Genomic DNA, 13,532 nt, shown 5'->3' on the forward strand with positions numbered 1-13,532 from the left:
TGAATCACAAAAGAAGAGTGCTTTTAACTGTGTGTCAACGTATATGTGCACCCAAAGAGGCATTTGTAAGAAAGGGTTTGAGTGTCTGACACTGACCTTGTACAGTCAACACTGCGCGACATTCGTCAGACCCAGCGACATTGGCAGCCACACACGTGTAAGTGCCCATATCTGACGAGTCCAGAGAATTCAGCTGCAGTGTGCAGACATTATCTGAAAATGTGGTTTGGTACTTTGCTCCACTGACAATCTTAGTTTTCTCATGAAACCAGGCAACAGAGATAGGGGAAGAACCAGCTACTTTGCACTCCAAGATGCAAGAAGTGCCCAGCACCCCACCAGTATCTTTCAGCCTTCGTGTGAAAGAGGGGGGAACCATTCGGTCTGTGTGAAGAAAGGCAAGAAATGCATCATCATTTGAAAGAATAAAGGAGACTCAAGAGAAGAAAACTTTTGAAAGGAATACTGCATAAGTAACAAAAGGAATATATGGGAACTGACCTGAAACATCAACCACAGCTGTGCAGCTGCTTTTTCCAACATTATTTTGAACCTGGAAAGTATATGTGCCTGCATCTTGCTTTTCAACGGAGAGAATCTTTAAGGAAGAGATTTTGTTGTGGAAGCTAAATTTGTGTTTTTGGCTGCTAGTCAGCAGCTTTCCATCCTTGTACCATTCAGTGGAGAGTTCAGGAGTGCCAGCCACCTTACACTCCAGAGTGCACGTCTCTCCCACAGTCACTGTCATTGGTCCTGCCTTCTCGACAATGACTGCGGGCTCTGCAATGAAATTCAATAGCCACCTGTCAAAGTCTGTTACCTTTACCTCTACTATGTTTACTCCATCTCTGCTAGCAAATTTGCTGACTGTTTATTCCAATGAGATGCTCATGTTAGGGTTCTGTCTCTACACTTAAAATGTAGTTTCATGATCACGCATTGCCATGAAATTATAGGAGTTATTCCTAAGAAATATATTTTTGCACTAGTTGATTACTAGAACAATTCAGACAATGCACATTAGACTATGTATACTGTTGTGCACTTGATCTTGGGAGCAAAGGCTATGTGTTATTTTTAATTACATGATATTTTTGCTCTACTTTCTACTTTGCTCTAATTTTGAAAGTTGTTATTCAAACAATTAAAAATTGAAGTTTAATATGCCCAGCAATGAAAGTGGCAAGCTTTCCTATCAAATGTTGATCTTTGCAACTCTTGTCAGCTTTAACAACTAGTGCTTTGGAAACAGAATGTCATGCTGGGCTTCTATTTTTTTTTTTCATGTGTAACAAAAGATAGTCATGATTACATCTGCTGATCCATTAAGAAAAGTTGTAAGCAAACAGTAAAATAGATGGATAATTTTTGTTAGAATCACAGAGTTTCGGAAGATTTATTAGATTCCCTAAACCTTTCAAATAGATAAGGATGGATATAGGTCTAGAAGAAATTCTGGGAAGGAGATTTTTACCAGTAACTCATCTCAGTGTTTGGCACCACTTTCTATCAGGGGACCATTGCACCATATTGTACCAACCTAAAACAGTCAGCGTGGCCATGTTCTCCCTTATTCCACCATCATTCTTGATTTGGCAGATATATTTCCCAGCATTAGCTGGTTCTGCTTTTGCAAACTGTAGAGTTGCAACATTTTCCACAAATGTAATTCTGATGTTTTCACTTTCTCTAATCACTTCTTCCTTCTCTTTAAGCCATTGGACAGAAATAGGCTGCATGCCCTCTATGGATGCTTGTAACTCAGCAGGCTCCCCAGCAACAACGGTGATGCTGTTCAGTTTGGAAACAAACCTTGGTGGCTCTGAACATGGAAAGATGGATGGAGGTTGTTGAAAAGACTGCCCAGATAATGGAACAGAGATAGAAAAAAGTACTTTGCACATTCCTGCCACCTCTGCCACATGCAGGAAATATGCTTACCTTTCAGTTTCACAGTACAGACACAAGTGTCACTTCCCACTTCATTCTGTGCTTTGCAGACATATTCACCAATGTCTGAAGTGTCTACATTGAGAATGTGAATACTCGCATGGAAGTTTTTGGATGAAATCTTGTATTTCTTGCTACTTCGGAGTTGCCGCTTGTCTTTGTACCACACCACCTCAAATGGTGGTGTTCCCGAAAGTTCACACTCAAGACTAACTTCAGCATTTTTAAGGGTTTCTACTACAGGAGGGAAGCTGCTAAAAATAGGTGGTTCTGTAAAAAAAAATAAGAGTTTCTCATGAATAGGACTTTAATTTCCTAGAATATTTTTGTTCCTTTGTTTTTAAATTGGAAGAGTCAAGATACTACCATGGGGAGGTGGTGTCAAGAGCTATCACATTAGTGTTGAGGAAGAACAGCTTCAGAGAGGCTATTAGCCTTTACTAAATCACTCAGCTTCACGGCAGAGAACCTTGGCTTGACTCTACCTGCCCTTGCTGAGCAGCTCAACATTCTGTCTACTCCACCTTACTTATTTAGCTTGGACTAGGAAGACTGATGCACAAATTGTAAAATCACAACAAAAGAGAAAACACCAATCAAACAAAGCCAAACACCCCAGAATATTAATTAGTATGGTTTGTGTGAGGTATAGAACTCTGACTTCAGGAATAAATCTTTTGTGTGTGCTCTACAACTGAGACACTTGGAAGGTATCACATTTGTGATCCATGCCTTCTGCTTCAACAGGTGATTGTTGCATTAATTGCCTCCCAATATAACAAACTTGTACATTGTGATAACAACACTGGGAAATGGCAGTGGAAATATGAGTAATATTTGCACCAGGGTATCATGATATAATTTTTTAAAAATAGAAACTGATTCTTATGAGAAAAAATGTAATTGCTCTGTTTGAAATGTAAAGTTAAAACCTGTATTACTTGCATTGTATTTACATGTAGTCTTATTTAATATTCATGATAGATATTATAGTGAGGATGATATATTTATCAAGCAATTGAAGGTGAAATTAATTTGTAAATGCCTACTTTGCTTTTGTTTTTTTTATAATTAATTTTATTTAGTTATTTTTCAAGTACATTTTTTGGAGCTTTTTTTTTGCATGTGTTTGAAACATGAAGTTTGAATTTCTTGGCTAATGTGTCCAGGTGATACAAATTATGGTGTTGGGATAAAAAGAAAAATATTCCAGAATGATTGGCTATGTGTAAGCAAAGCTTAAGAAATAACATCTCAAAAGGGAAATAATGCCATCTTGGGAAAATCCTCTATGAGCTCAAATGGAGGTTAAAATGACAGTAAAGGAATAAAGAGCTATGATGCCCGGGGTAAAGAAGGCAAATTGCATGTAATGAACAGAAGAAATAGTTCTCTACCTTTTACTATAACCTTGGTACTGCAGCTAGTGCTGCCAGCAGGATTCTGAGCCTCACAAATGAAATCCCCACCATCGTCTGTACCAAGATTGTTCATCTGAATGACGGCCACTGAGTCAATGAAAGTCATTCTGTATTTATCACTGGCTGAGAGTTCATGTTCATTTCTGTACCACACAACTCTGATTTCTGGGGATCCAGTTATCTTGCATTCAAGTCGTGCCGAGTCACCTGCTTTCACTATTTTAGATGCTTCTAATTTCTTTACAAACTTTGGTGGCTCTAGAGAGTAAAGAAAAGAGGAGATTATGAGGGAATGGATACAGATAACAAAAGTTCAATCAAGTGGTATGTAGAACAGAGAAGAACACACGGCCAATGCCTGGCAGATATTGTGAGAAAGAAGGGTACTCTCTTGATTAGGTCAAAGCACTATAACAGATCACAGAAAGGACAAGAGCCACACGTGAGACAGAAACACAAAAACAATCAAACCTGCACACCTGTCACAAGCAACATTGTAGTACAAGAGTCGCTACCAACATCATTGGTAACTTGGCAAGAGTATTGTCCTGTCTTGGAAGCATCCACTGAGTAGAGATTTAAGAAGCTAGTTGACCCTTCCAAGCCAATGAAACACTTAGGTCCAGAGGTAAGTTCCACGTCATCCTTGAACCACTTTATTTTAAATGGTGGTGTTCCTTTTAGTACTGCTTTAAATTCCACTGTAGAATCAGGTATGGCTTGTTGTCGCTCAGGTTTCACTAGGAAGCTTGGTGGTTCTATAGATTTTTAAGAGAAATATGTTGAGTTAAATCCCCGTAGTTAAATTATTTTGACAATTCTATGGACATATAAGAATACATTATTAAAAAGAGGTAATGACTGGATATTTCTTGAACTCAATAAATACATATCTAAAGAAACAAAATTATTGAGACTTTTAGCTCTAAAGGATATAAGGTAAGAGTGACACTCTTTCAAAGCAATTACAAAGAAGAATCCAGAAGGGTAAAGAAACTCTAACCTTTCACAGTTAAGATGCCACTGCATGCATTGTCCCCTGCCACATTTGAGACTTTGCACGTGTAATTTGCAGTATCTTCTAATTCCAGATTATTAACTTCCAGTGTCACAGTGTTCTCGTGACAGAGAAGTCTGTATTTTGCACTTGTAGATATTTCTTTTCCATCCTTAAACCACTGAGCACTAATAGGAAGTGAGCCAGAAACCTTGCACTCCATATGAATGGAGGAGCCCAGGACTTTATCCATTTTGGTTAATTTTTTGGTGAATGAAGGAGGAATATCTTGATCTGCCCAATGCAAACAGCAAAACACACCCATTAATATGTTGCCATTTGTTTACAAAGGACATAATATAAGCAACAGAAGGCAACTGGAGCCAAGGTACAAACCTAGCACTCGCAGGTAGGCATCACAGCTACTGCTTCCAAAGTCATTTTCCACCTTGAAGGTATACTGACCGCTGTCTTGCTTCATTACTGACTGAATCCTAAAACTGGCCACGTTATTTTCAAAACTCATCGAAAAATATCTACTGGGCACAATTTGTTTCCCATCTTTAAGCCATTTCACTTTGAGTTCTGGTGTCCCAGCCACAACACACTCCAAGGTCACTGGGTCTTTCTCAGTAACATCAACGGATTTAGCTTTCTCTAGGATTTGAGCTGGTTCTGCAGTAAGAATTAAAATGTGAGTGAGTTGCATTGACAAATGGACTAGAGATAAGGCGTGTTTATGAAATTGTCTCCACAGACTGACTCCGAAAGAGAATAGCTTACAAACCTTGTACTAAAAGGAAAGCGTAACACCTCTCAACTCCTGACTCATTCTTGGCTTGACATGTGTATCTCCCGCTGTGTCCATTGTCCACAGCTCTGATTTGAAGTGTGGCCACATTGTTCACAAATGAAATATGGACATTATCTTCTTCGTCCAGAATCTGATCATCCTTTAGCCAGGTTACGGAGATGGGAGGAGAGCCTGCCACGGTGCTCTGAAAGGTGGCAGCACTTTTCAAAACGGCAGTGACGTTTTCTATCTTCTTAGTGAACGATGGTGGTTCTGTGATTAGATAGTGTGAAAAGAAGAGGTATAATTGAACTCCTACCCATAATCATGCAGTTAAAGAGCACTACGGGATTTTTCTCTGGCAGCCTGCTTCTTGTGTATGTAACTAACTGACCTTTCAGGGAGACTCGGGCATTGCAAGAGCAGCTGCCGCCTTCATTGGATACAATGCACTGGTATTCACCAGTGTCTGAAGGGTCACACTTGGTTATATGGAGATTGAACACTGACACTCTGTCAGTCAAGGTGTATTTTTTGCCGCTTCGTATTTCCCTGTTATTCTTCAGCCAAGTGACTTCAAATGGAGATGTTCCTTTAACTTCACACTCCAGCTCCACATCACTGTCTTTCACTACTTCCACGGGCTTCAACTCCCTGGTAAAGGTGGGGGGTTCTACAGGTTCGAGAGGAAGACAGAGACCAGCTTACTCAAGGGGAGACCCAAAGCCCAGCCAGCAGCACAGCCAAAACAGAAAGCAGATCCAGTAACGAACCTTTCACTTTTAATTCAATGCTGCAGCTTGCTGTGCCTGCGTCGTTACGCGCCTCGCAGACGTATGTCCCACTATATTCTACCCTAGCACCAGAAATTTGGAAAGTAGCTAAGCCATCGATGAAGGAAATGCCATATTTCTCAATGGCCGTGATTTCATTCCCATCCAGATACCAAGAAACTCTGATTTCCGGAGTGCCGGTTATTTGGCATTCGAATGTTGTCGACTGTCCGTTCCTCAGCACTAACACGGGGCTGGGCTTCTTAATGAATTGAGGAGGCTCTAAAGATGGGGGGGAAAGTGTGATGTTGAACATTTTTAAAAACAGAGGCCAGTAAGCAAAACTGTTTTCTAAAGCTTCTCCCCTCTCCCCCCAAGAAAATCTAGACAAGCAAGAAAGTGAGGAGATGTGGAGACCAGACCTTTTACAAAGAGAGTGGCCTTGCTGGTGGCTACGCCAACATCATTGCTTAGTTGACAAATGTAGGTCCCAGAATGAGCAGCTTTGGCCGAGAAGAGCTCCAGCACGGTGGAGGTGTCGTCCTTCCACACCGAGCGAGCTGCTCCCGAGTGCAACTCTTTGTTGTCTTTAAACCACTTAATTGTCATGGGCGCAGTGCCACCCACAAGAGCCTTTATTTGAACCCTCGTGTTGGGGTTGACATCTTGAGACTGTGGCTCTTCCACAAAGTAAGGGGGTTCTGAGGTGAAAGAAAAAGAAGCAAGAGGAGAAAGGAATGTTCATTTTAGAGCTGAGCAGTAAAGGTAAGAATCGAGAATGAGACAGCAATAAGTTCTTGATAGGTGGACATAAAAACTGCCCACCTTTGACTGTCAGATGGCCACTGCACTGGCTGTGGCCTGCCTTGTTCGTGGCAGAACAGGTGTACGTCCCGCTGTCTGTACTTTCCAGGTGCCTGATTTCCAAGAAGGCAGTATTGTCATGAAAAGAGAATTTGTATTTCTCACTAGCTGAAATTTCCTGGTCATCTTTGAACCATTGGATACTTATGGGATGTGACCCAGCCACTATACATTCTAAGTCAATAAAAGACCCTTTAATGCTGTCCATTTTCTTCAGCTTTTTGGTGAATGAGGGGGGTATGATAAGATCTATGCAGTGAAAAAACAAAAAAAAATTGTTAGGTCAATCCACCAATTTATATTTTCTGTAAAATTGTAAGAGATGAAGGAGCACAGAAACCCCCAGTTCCTCTACACAGAAAAGCAATACCAACCTAACACATTAATGCTAGCCTTGCAGCTGCTTCTCCCAACATCATTGTGGACCTCAAAAGTATATTCTCCACTATCTTTCTTTTCTGTAGAAGTAATCTTCAGTATGGAGACTGTGTCAGTGACACTGATTTTATATTTTTGGCCTAGGGTCAGTTCTTGGCCATCTTTAAACCATTTGGCTGTAATCTCCTTAGTCCCTGAAAATTTGACCTGCAAAGTGGCTGGGTCTCCTTGGGTGACATCTATAGACACAGCCTCCTCAGTGATTGTTGCAGGTGCTGTAGAAAACAAAGGGATAAGTGTAGGTTGTGAATTGCTCTACTGAATGGCTCCCATCTGCACATTTCCCTGAAACCAAGAGCAGACTTTCTGAACCAACCTTTTACTGAGAGTAAGGCAGAACATCGCTGTATTCCTGCATCATTTTTGGCCTGACAGACATATTTCCCATCATGCTTGACCTCGATGCCACTGAGGTACAGACTGGCTACATTGTTCTCAAAGGTCATTCTTATGTTATTGTCTTCGGTGATTTCATCGTTGTCTTTTAACCAGGTCACTGTGATGGGCAAGGAGCCTTTCAGAGTGGCCTGGAAGGCAGCCGTGCCTCCTCGAAGGGAGCTGGTGCTCTCAAGCTTCTTGACAAAGGTTGGTGGTTCTAGTAGAAGAATGAATTCTCAATCAGTACCAGCTCTAGAGAAAAAATGAGTTGACTCTGAAGGAGAGCTAGTCCACCATTTGAATCAACACTAACCTCTTAGAGTCACTCTGGCACTGCAGGTGTTGCTGCCCACGTCATTGGTCGCCCGACACTGGTATTCGCCAGCGTCTGCAGCTACGAACTTGAGGATCTGCAAGCTAACCAGCTGATCCTGAATAAAGGTTTTATACTTTCTACCACTTCGCAGTGTCGTGTTGTCTTTGAACCAAGTGATCTCAAAGGGAGGCGTGCCTGCCACCTCGGCCAGCAACATGACATCGTATTCCTTCAGCACTTCAACTGACTTAAATTCTTTGGTAAAGTACGGTGGCTCTATAGTAGAAAAGGAATTATCTTGAGTTAATGGGGGAGGAATCTGTGCTATGGACCACAATTTTGGTTACAGACGAGGTAACACAAACCTTTGACTATTAAAACGCTACCACAGTGGTCACTGCCAGCCTCATTTTGGGCCTCACACATATATTCGCCACTGTCTTCGATGGCAACATCTGCAAGTCTTAGAACTGCAGTGGACTCCACAAAAGACATTTTGTGTTTGCTGCTCTCCTTAATTTCTCTATCGTTTGCAAACCATGTTATTTTAATGGGAGGGGTACCGGCGACTCTGCAGGCTAGTTGGGCGGCATCGCCTTTCTTTAAAAGTTGTGATGGCTCTAACTTTTCAACAAATGTGGCAGGTTCTATGGAAGGAAAGAAGTTGTTAAGGAACATGAGAAAGAGGGAAGAACTTATAACAATGACAGCACAAAGATGTTCAGAAAACACCGCAGACCTTTTACGAATAAGTTTGCACTGCACTCCACGCCTCCGGCGACGTTGCTGACTTTACAGGTATAGGTGCCTGAGTCAGAGGTTTTTACTGGATAGAGTTCCAGGGAACTTTCTAAGGCTTCTTTGGTGATATAGCAGCTTCCACCAGAAACCAGCTCTTTGTCACCCTTAAACCATCTGATTGTGAGAGGAACAGACCCTTGGAAGGTGCCCTTCAGGCAGACAGCCGAGCCGGGCAGGACATCCTTTGATGCGGGTTTAGTTACAAAATGAGGTGGTTCTAAAGAAGGGGTATAAGGAAGAACGTCAAAGAGTTAAGAGGCGCGACCTAAGGGAAGAAGTTTTAATGTGAATGTGATGTACAGTAGGAAGGAGATGCGAAGACTCCACCCAACCTTGCACAATCAGGGCTCCACCGCTGTCCTTGCTTCCCACGGAATTTGTGGCACGACAGGTGAAATTCCCTGCATCATTCATGTCTATTCTGCTGATCTCCAAAGAGGCTGTGCCTTCCACAAATGCTATTCTGTATCTGTCGGAAGAAGCTATTTCTTTCCCATCCTTAAACCAGGACACCCTCATTGGGAGGGAGCCAGCGATTTTGCAGTCCAGCCTGCAGGTGCCACTGACAACACTATCCACGTTGCGTAGGGGTTTGGTGAAAAATGGAGCAATGTCTCGATCTGTTCATGGCACAAGAAGAGGAAGAAAGATCAATATGGAAAAGTGCTCATAATTTTATTTTTGACTTTGTTGGTTTTCAAAGAAACACATAGCACAGATCTCTAGAGATACCGACCTAACACTGTGAAAGTTGTCTCACAGGAGCTGCTGCCCACTTCATTGGAAATTTCAAACGTGTATTGGCCACTGTCGTGCAGCTCAGCTGAATAAAATTTGAGTTGGGCGACATTGTTTTTAAAACTTATTCGATACTTTTTGCTGGCCACCAAAGGTCTCCCATCTTTGTACCATTTGGGCTTGAGATCTGGGGTGCCTGTGACTGTGTACTCCAGTGTGGCGGGGTCCCCTGCGGTCACCTGGATCAGTTCTGCTCTCTCAACAATTTTGGCAGGTTCTATAATGGTATTAAAGAGTTAGAATTCCAAGATGTGTATGAGGATTTCATTGTGAAGGAAATATTGATTCAAAGTTAAAAATGTTCCTACACGAACCTTTAACTATTAATTCCCCAATGGATGTTTGGCTCCCGGCCTCATTTTCTGCCAGGCATGTGTACTGGCCACCCCAGCCAATCTGAACATCGGGGATTATCAAGACTGCAACGCCATTGGAAAAGCTCATTTTGATTTTTCCATCTTCTTTAAGGATCTCTTGTCCTTTCATCCACGTGACGGAAATGGGTTCTGACCCTCTCACAGCAGCTTGCAAGGTAACAGTTTGTCCTGCTAGTGCAGTAAAATCATCTACTTTCTTTACAAAGGTTGGTGGTTCTAGTCAAAGAAAGACAGCATACGAAACTTGTCAATTCCCAAACACTTTCAACATGGTATATATGTAAGTGTTTTGTCTAGGTTATATTTATCTTGCCCAGTACTGCTCTCCCACAGTGCTGGTTAGTTAGAAGAAGAAATAAAATGTAAGAGGAATTACAGTTCTGTCTAAGAGAAAGAAGCATAGAAGACACATGGTTATCAGCTGATAAAATGGTCTTTCATATACTTCACTTTTGTTGTCAGAGAGTAAATATTTACACCGATCTTTGGGGTTAACACTGGATGAAGGTCACTGACTTTGCCCCCAAGGTCCCAGGTCAAACCAAAGGCAAAACCTATATATTTTGAAAGCATAGGAGGAGGAGAAGGAAAAGTACCGGTTTTCCTCCCATGGTTAAGAAAGCTATTTGCACAATCTGTTAAAGAGATACCGGTTTTTAAAAAAACTAACCTTTCAACAAATGTGTTGCGCTGCAGCCACACTTCCCGACTTCGTTAGCAACAACACATTCATAGTCACCAACATCGGCGCTATTAAAGGAGAAGATCTCCAGACACACAAGAGACTTCTGAGAAAACAGCCTGTACTTTTTGCTACTTCGAATTTGCTTCTTGTCTTTGAACCAGCTAACTTCAAATGGCCCTGTGCCCGAGACTTCACACTGAAGGAGGGCGTTTGTTCCTCTCACTATATCTGCTGGCTCAAGAGTTTTGATGAAAGAAGGAGGTTCTACGAAAGCAGGAAAGCATTGTTTAAGTCATGTGTTAGGAGCGAAGGAAAAGAAAATCTTTTCTTGGGAACACAATGGACGGTAAGCGAGTACACAAACCTTTGATAACTATTTCAGCACTGCAGCTGTCACTGCCGACGTCATTTACCGCTTCGCAGGAGTAACTCCCACTGTCTTCCACTTTCACATTGGTAATGTCGAGTACAGCCTCCGAATTGACAAAAGACATTCGGATTGTGTTACTCTCATGGAGCTCTTTGTTATTTTTAAACCAAGTCACCTGGATCACAGGTGAGCCTTTCAGCCTGCAGTGGAGGCGAGCTGATTCCCCAGGGAGCATTAAGTATGAGGGATCCACCTTCTTCACGAAGGATGGTGGCTCTATGTGAAGTTAACAAGAGAAGAGAATGTAAAACGTGTCTGAGGCACAAACTCCACAAAAGATAGACATATGCAACAGAAGGACACAATACACATAAAATATCTGCATGAAATTTCTGAAAAGGGTATGGTGCTTTCAATAGATTTCCATGATTCTAAAATACTTACCCAGTCTCTTGGTAAACAAACAAACAAACAAACAAACACGTAAACAAACAAAACCAAAAACAAGCACACTACTTACACAAAGGGGATTTCCTAGACACTTGAAGTTTTTAGAAGAAATTTTAAGCAAGATTTGTTAATAGCAGATAGTTTTAAAAGAACAAAAGTAAGTGAATTCTGAAGATTGAAAAAATATAATCAAACAATGCCAGGATTTCCCCAAACCAAAGGTTGGCTTGGATGACATTATTTTAACAACCAAATGCACTGACTGCATTGTTTGTTAACAATTTTTATACTAAGGCACCCTTTCACAGAAGGAAGTGGGAAATAAAACTCACACGTTTCTTACCTCTGACCGTTACTGCTGCAGAGGAAGAGCTGCTTCCAGCCTCATTTGAAGCTGTGCAAACATAGGTTCCCGAATCTTTTAGTTTAGCAAGAGGGATCTCAAGAGATGCTATTTTGTCTTCAAAATCAATCTTAAAATCTTTTCCAGGTGGGAGTTTTTGCCCATCTTTATGCCATGTAACTGTGACTTTTCTGTCTTCGTCTACTTGGCATTCAAGGTGGATCTTCTTATTGATAGCTGATTGCACAGGCTCTAATTCTTTAATGATATGTGGTTTGTCGATTATGATCAACTCGGCTTGGCAGATGTCGGCTCCAAACTTGTTAGAAGCCTTACAAGAGTAAACTCCTCTATCTTGAATGGTAAGATTTGAGAGCTCTAAACTGTGTTTGTTGTCTGCATCTGAAATCTTGCGGTTAGGGGAAGGTGACAGAGCGGCCCCGTCTTTCTGCCAGATGGTTTCAATCACAGGAGTCCCTGTCACCGTGCAGAGGAACTTGGCTGTCTTACCCACAAAAGTTGTGACGGACTTAGGTCTGGAGAAAAAGGTTGGCGGATATGCCTCTGCAAGAAAATTTATTCAGCATTATGTTTTGTCCCCAGCAAAGCTCTTGCTGTAATACACATTCCAAGTAAGAAATAAAGGTATCTTTAGATAGACATGAGACACTATTTAAAAGAGGGCAATGTATTAATAACATAAATATGTCTGTCAAAAAGGATGAGAGTATTCTTTATAGAGGAGCCTTTTAAATGTCTCTATCAAAGGAAAGACCAAATGTCCCTTTATTGAGCAACATTAACTTACTATTGCTAAAGAGTTGTCCATTGTAATGGCTGATTAACTGTTTGAATTATTTGATAAGCAATTCAGCTGATACTTTAATTCTGGCTAATCAGAAGACTGTATAAGGAAGATAAAAAATGCACTGACTTTCTGAAGAGTAGAGAAATATTATGTGGTAAAAAGTTTGAGTAGTTTTGTAAAGACTCCCTAACCCTCATGTCAACCTCCAGCAAATCCTTAAATGGCTCAGCTTCAAAGTGACCCCAAAGTCATTTCAAATTTGCAAAACCATTTATAGTGGTAATTTCCCATTTCCACTCTGCATTTTATAGGAAGCCTTTAGGGACCTCTCTTTCCAGTCTTTGAAAAGTCATTCTCCTTCTTTTTTCTTCTTGGAAGCTTGGGCATTAGTCCCATTACTCAATTGGCCTGACTTGAGTAAAGAAGTTTCCCAAAGTGTCACTAAGATTAAAGCTGTGCACGTGGTCACATGGAGACTTTGATCACAAAATGAAAACCACGCGTGGGGTCGCCATGGGCCTGAGTTTCAGAGGTTCTGATCTGTGAAGAAGTTGTATGAGAAAGGAAGCTGTAGGAACTCTGACTTTTTGCAAGTCAATTAGATGTGCTGCATTTGCCTTCCCCCTTCACGTTCCCATTAGAAAAGAAGGCCAGGGGTCAGTCCCGCCCTGCCAGTGGTGCGTGGCTTCTCTCCACAACACAGGCCACTGCCCCCCCCCAAACCATAGTTCATACTTTCCCTTGGGGAGGTGAGAGGGGAGGAGAGAGAGAGAAGGAAAAAGCTACTAAGTTGTTTTCTGATGAGGGAATTCAAACACCTGATGGGTGTTAACTACTCATGTCATCCTGTGTGTCAGTTAAGATATTGGGAACAGAATATTTGCGTAGTTTCTCTCACTTTTAAGTTAGGAATAAAGCCTAGGCTGAGAAGCCTAGTTTACAGTCCTGCATTGGGTCAGTGTTTCACATT

The 13,532-nt window shown here is 41.5% G+C and overlaps 1 protein-coding gene across 1 annotated transcript in view; it reads right to left on the reverse strand.

Moving 5' to 3' along the window:
- TTN (titin) overlaps nt 1-13,532 on the reverse strand; it is a 270,276-nt gene that overhangs the window by 185,027 nt on the left and 71,717 nt on the right. Inside the window, exons 48-71 of the mRNA XM_053665080.1 lie at nt 11,755-12,318; nt 10,956-11,237; nt 10,577-10,855; nt 9,844-10,122; nt 9,468-9,746; nt 9,064-9,351; nt 8,670-8,948; nt 8,296-8,577; nt 7,928-8,206; nt 7,553-7,831; nt 7,173-7,451; nt 6,760-7,047; nt 6,357-6,635; nt 5,935-6,216; nt 5,556-5,834; nt 5,156-5,434; nt 4,765-5,043; nt 4,375-4,662; nt 3,851-4,129; nt 3,348-3,629; nt 1,942-2,220; nt 1,541-1,822; nt 502-780; nt 97-384 (exon numbers count right to left, since the gene is read on the reverse strand). Of these exons, the coding sequence (XP_053521055.1) occupies nt 97-384; nt 502-780; nt 1,541-1,822; nt 1,942-2,220; nt 3,348-3,629; nt 3,851-4,129; nt 4,375-4,662; nt 4,765-5,043; nt 5,156-5,434; nt 5,556-5,834; nt 5,935-6,216; nt 6,357-6,635; nt 6,760-7,047; nt 7,173-7,451; nt 7,553-7,831; nt 7,928-8,206; nt 8,296-8,577; nt 8,670-8,948; nt 9,064-9,351; nt 9,468-9,746; nt 9,844-10,122; nt 10,577-10,855; nt 10,956-11,237; nt 11,755-12,318 (7,032 nt within the window). The remainder of the gene's footprint in view (nt 1-96; nt 385-501; nt 781-1,540; nt 1,823-1,941; nt 2,221-3,347; nt 3,630-3,850; nt 4,130-4,374; nt 4,663-4,764; nt 5,044-5,155; nt 5,435-5,555; nt 5,835-5,934; nt 6,217-6,356; nt 6,636-6,759; nt 7,048-7,172; nt 7,452-7,552; nt 7,832-7,927; nt 8,207-8,295; nt 8,578-8,669; nt 8,949-9,063; nt 9,352-9,467; nt 9,747-9,843; nt 10,123-10,576; nt 10,856-10,955; nt 11,238-11,754; nt 12,319-13,532) is intronic.

The sequence above is a fragment of the Artibeus jamaicensis genome, unplaced genomic scaffold (genome assembly GCF_021234435.1).
Source record: "Artibeus jamaicensis isolate MK-2021 breed Jamaican fruit bat unplaced genomic scaffold, CSHL_Jam_final contig_391, whole genome shotgun sequence".
NCBI lineage: Eukaryota > Metazoa > Chordata > Mammalia > Chiroptera > Phyllostomidae > Artibeus > Artibeus jamaicensis.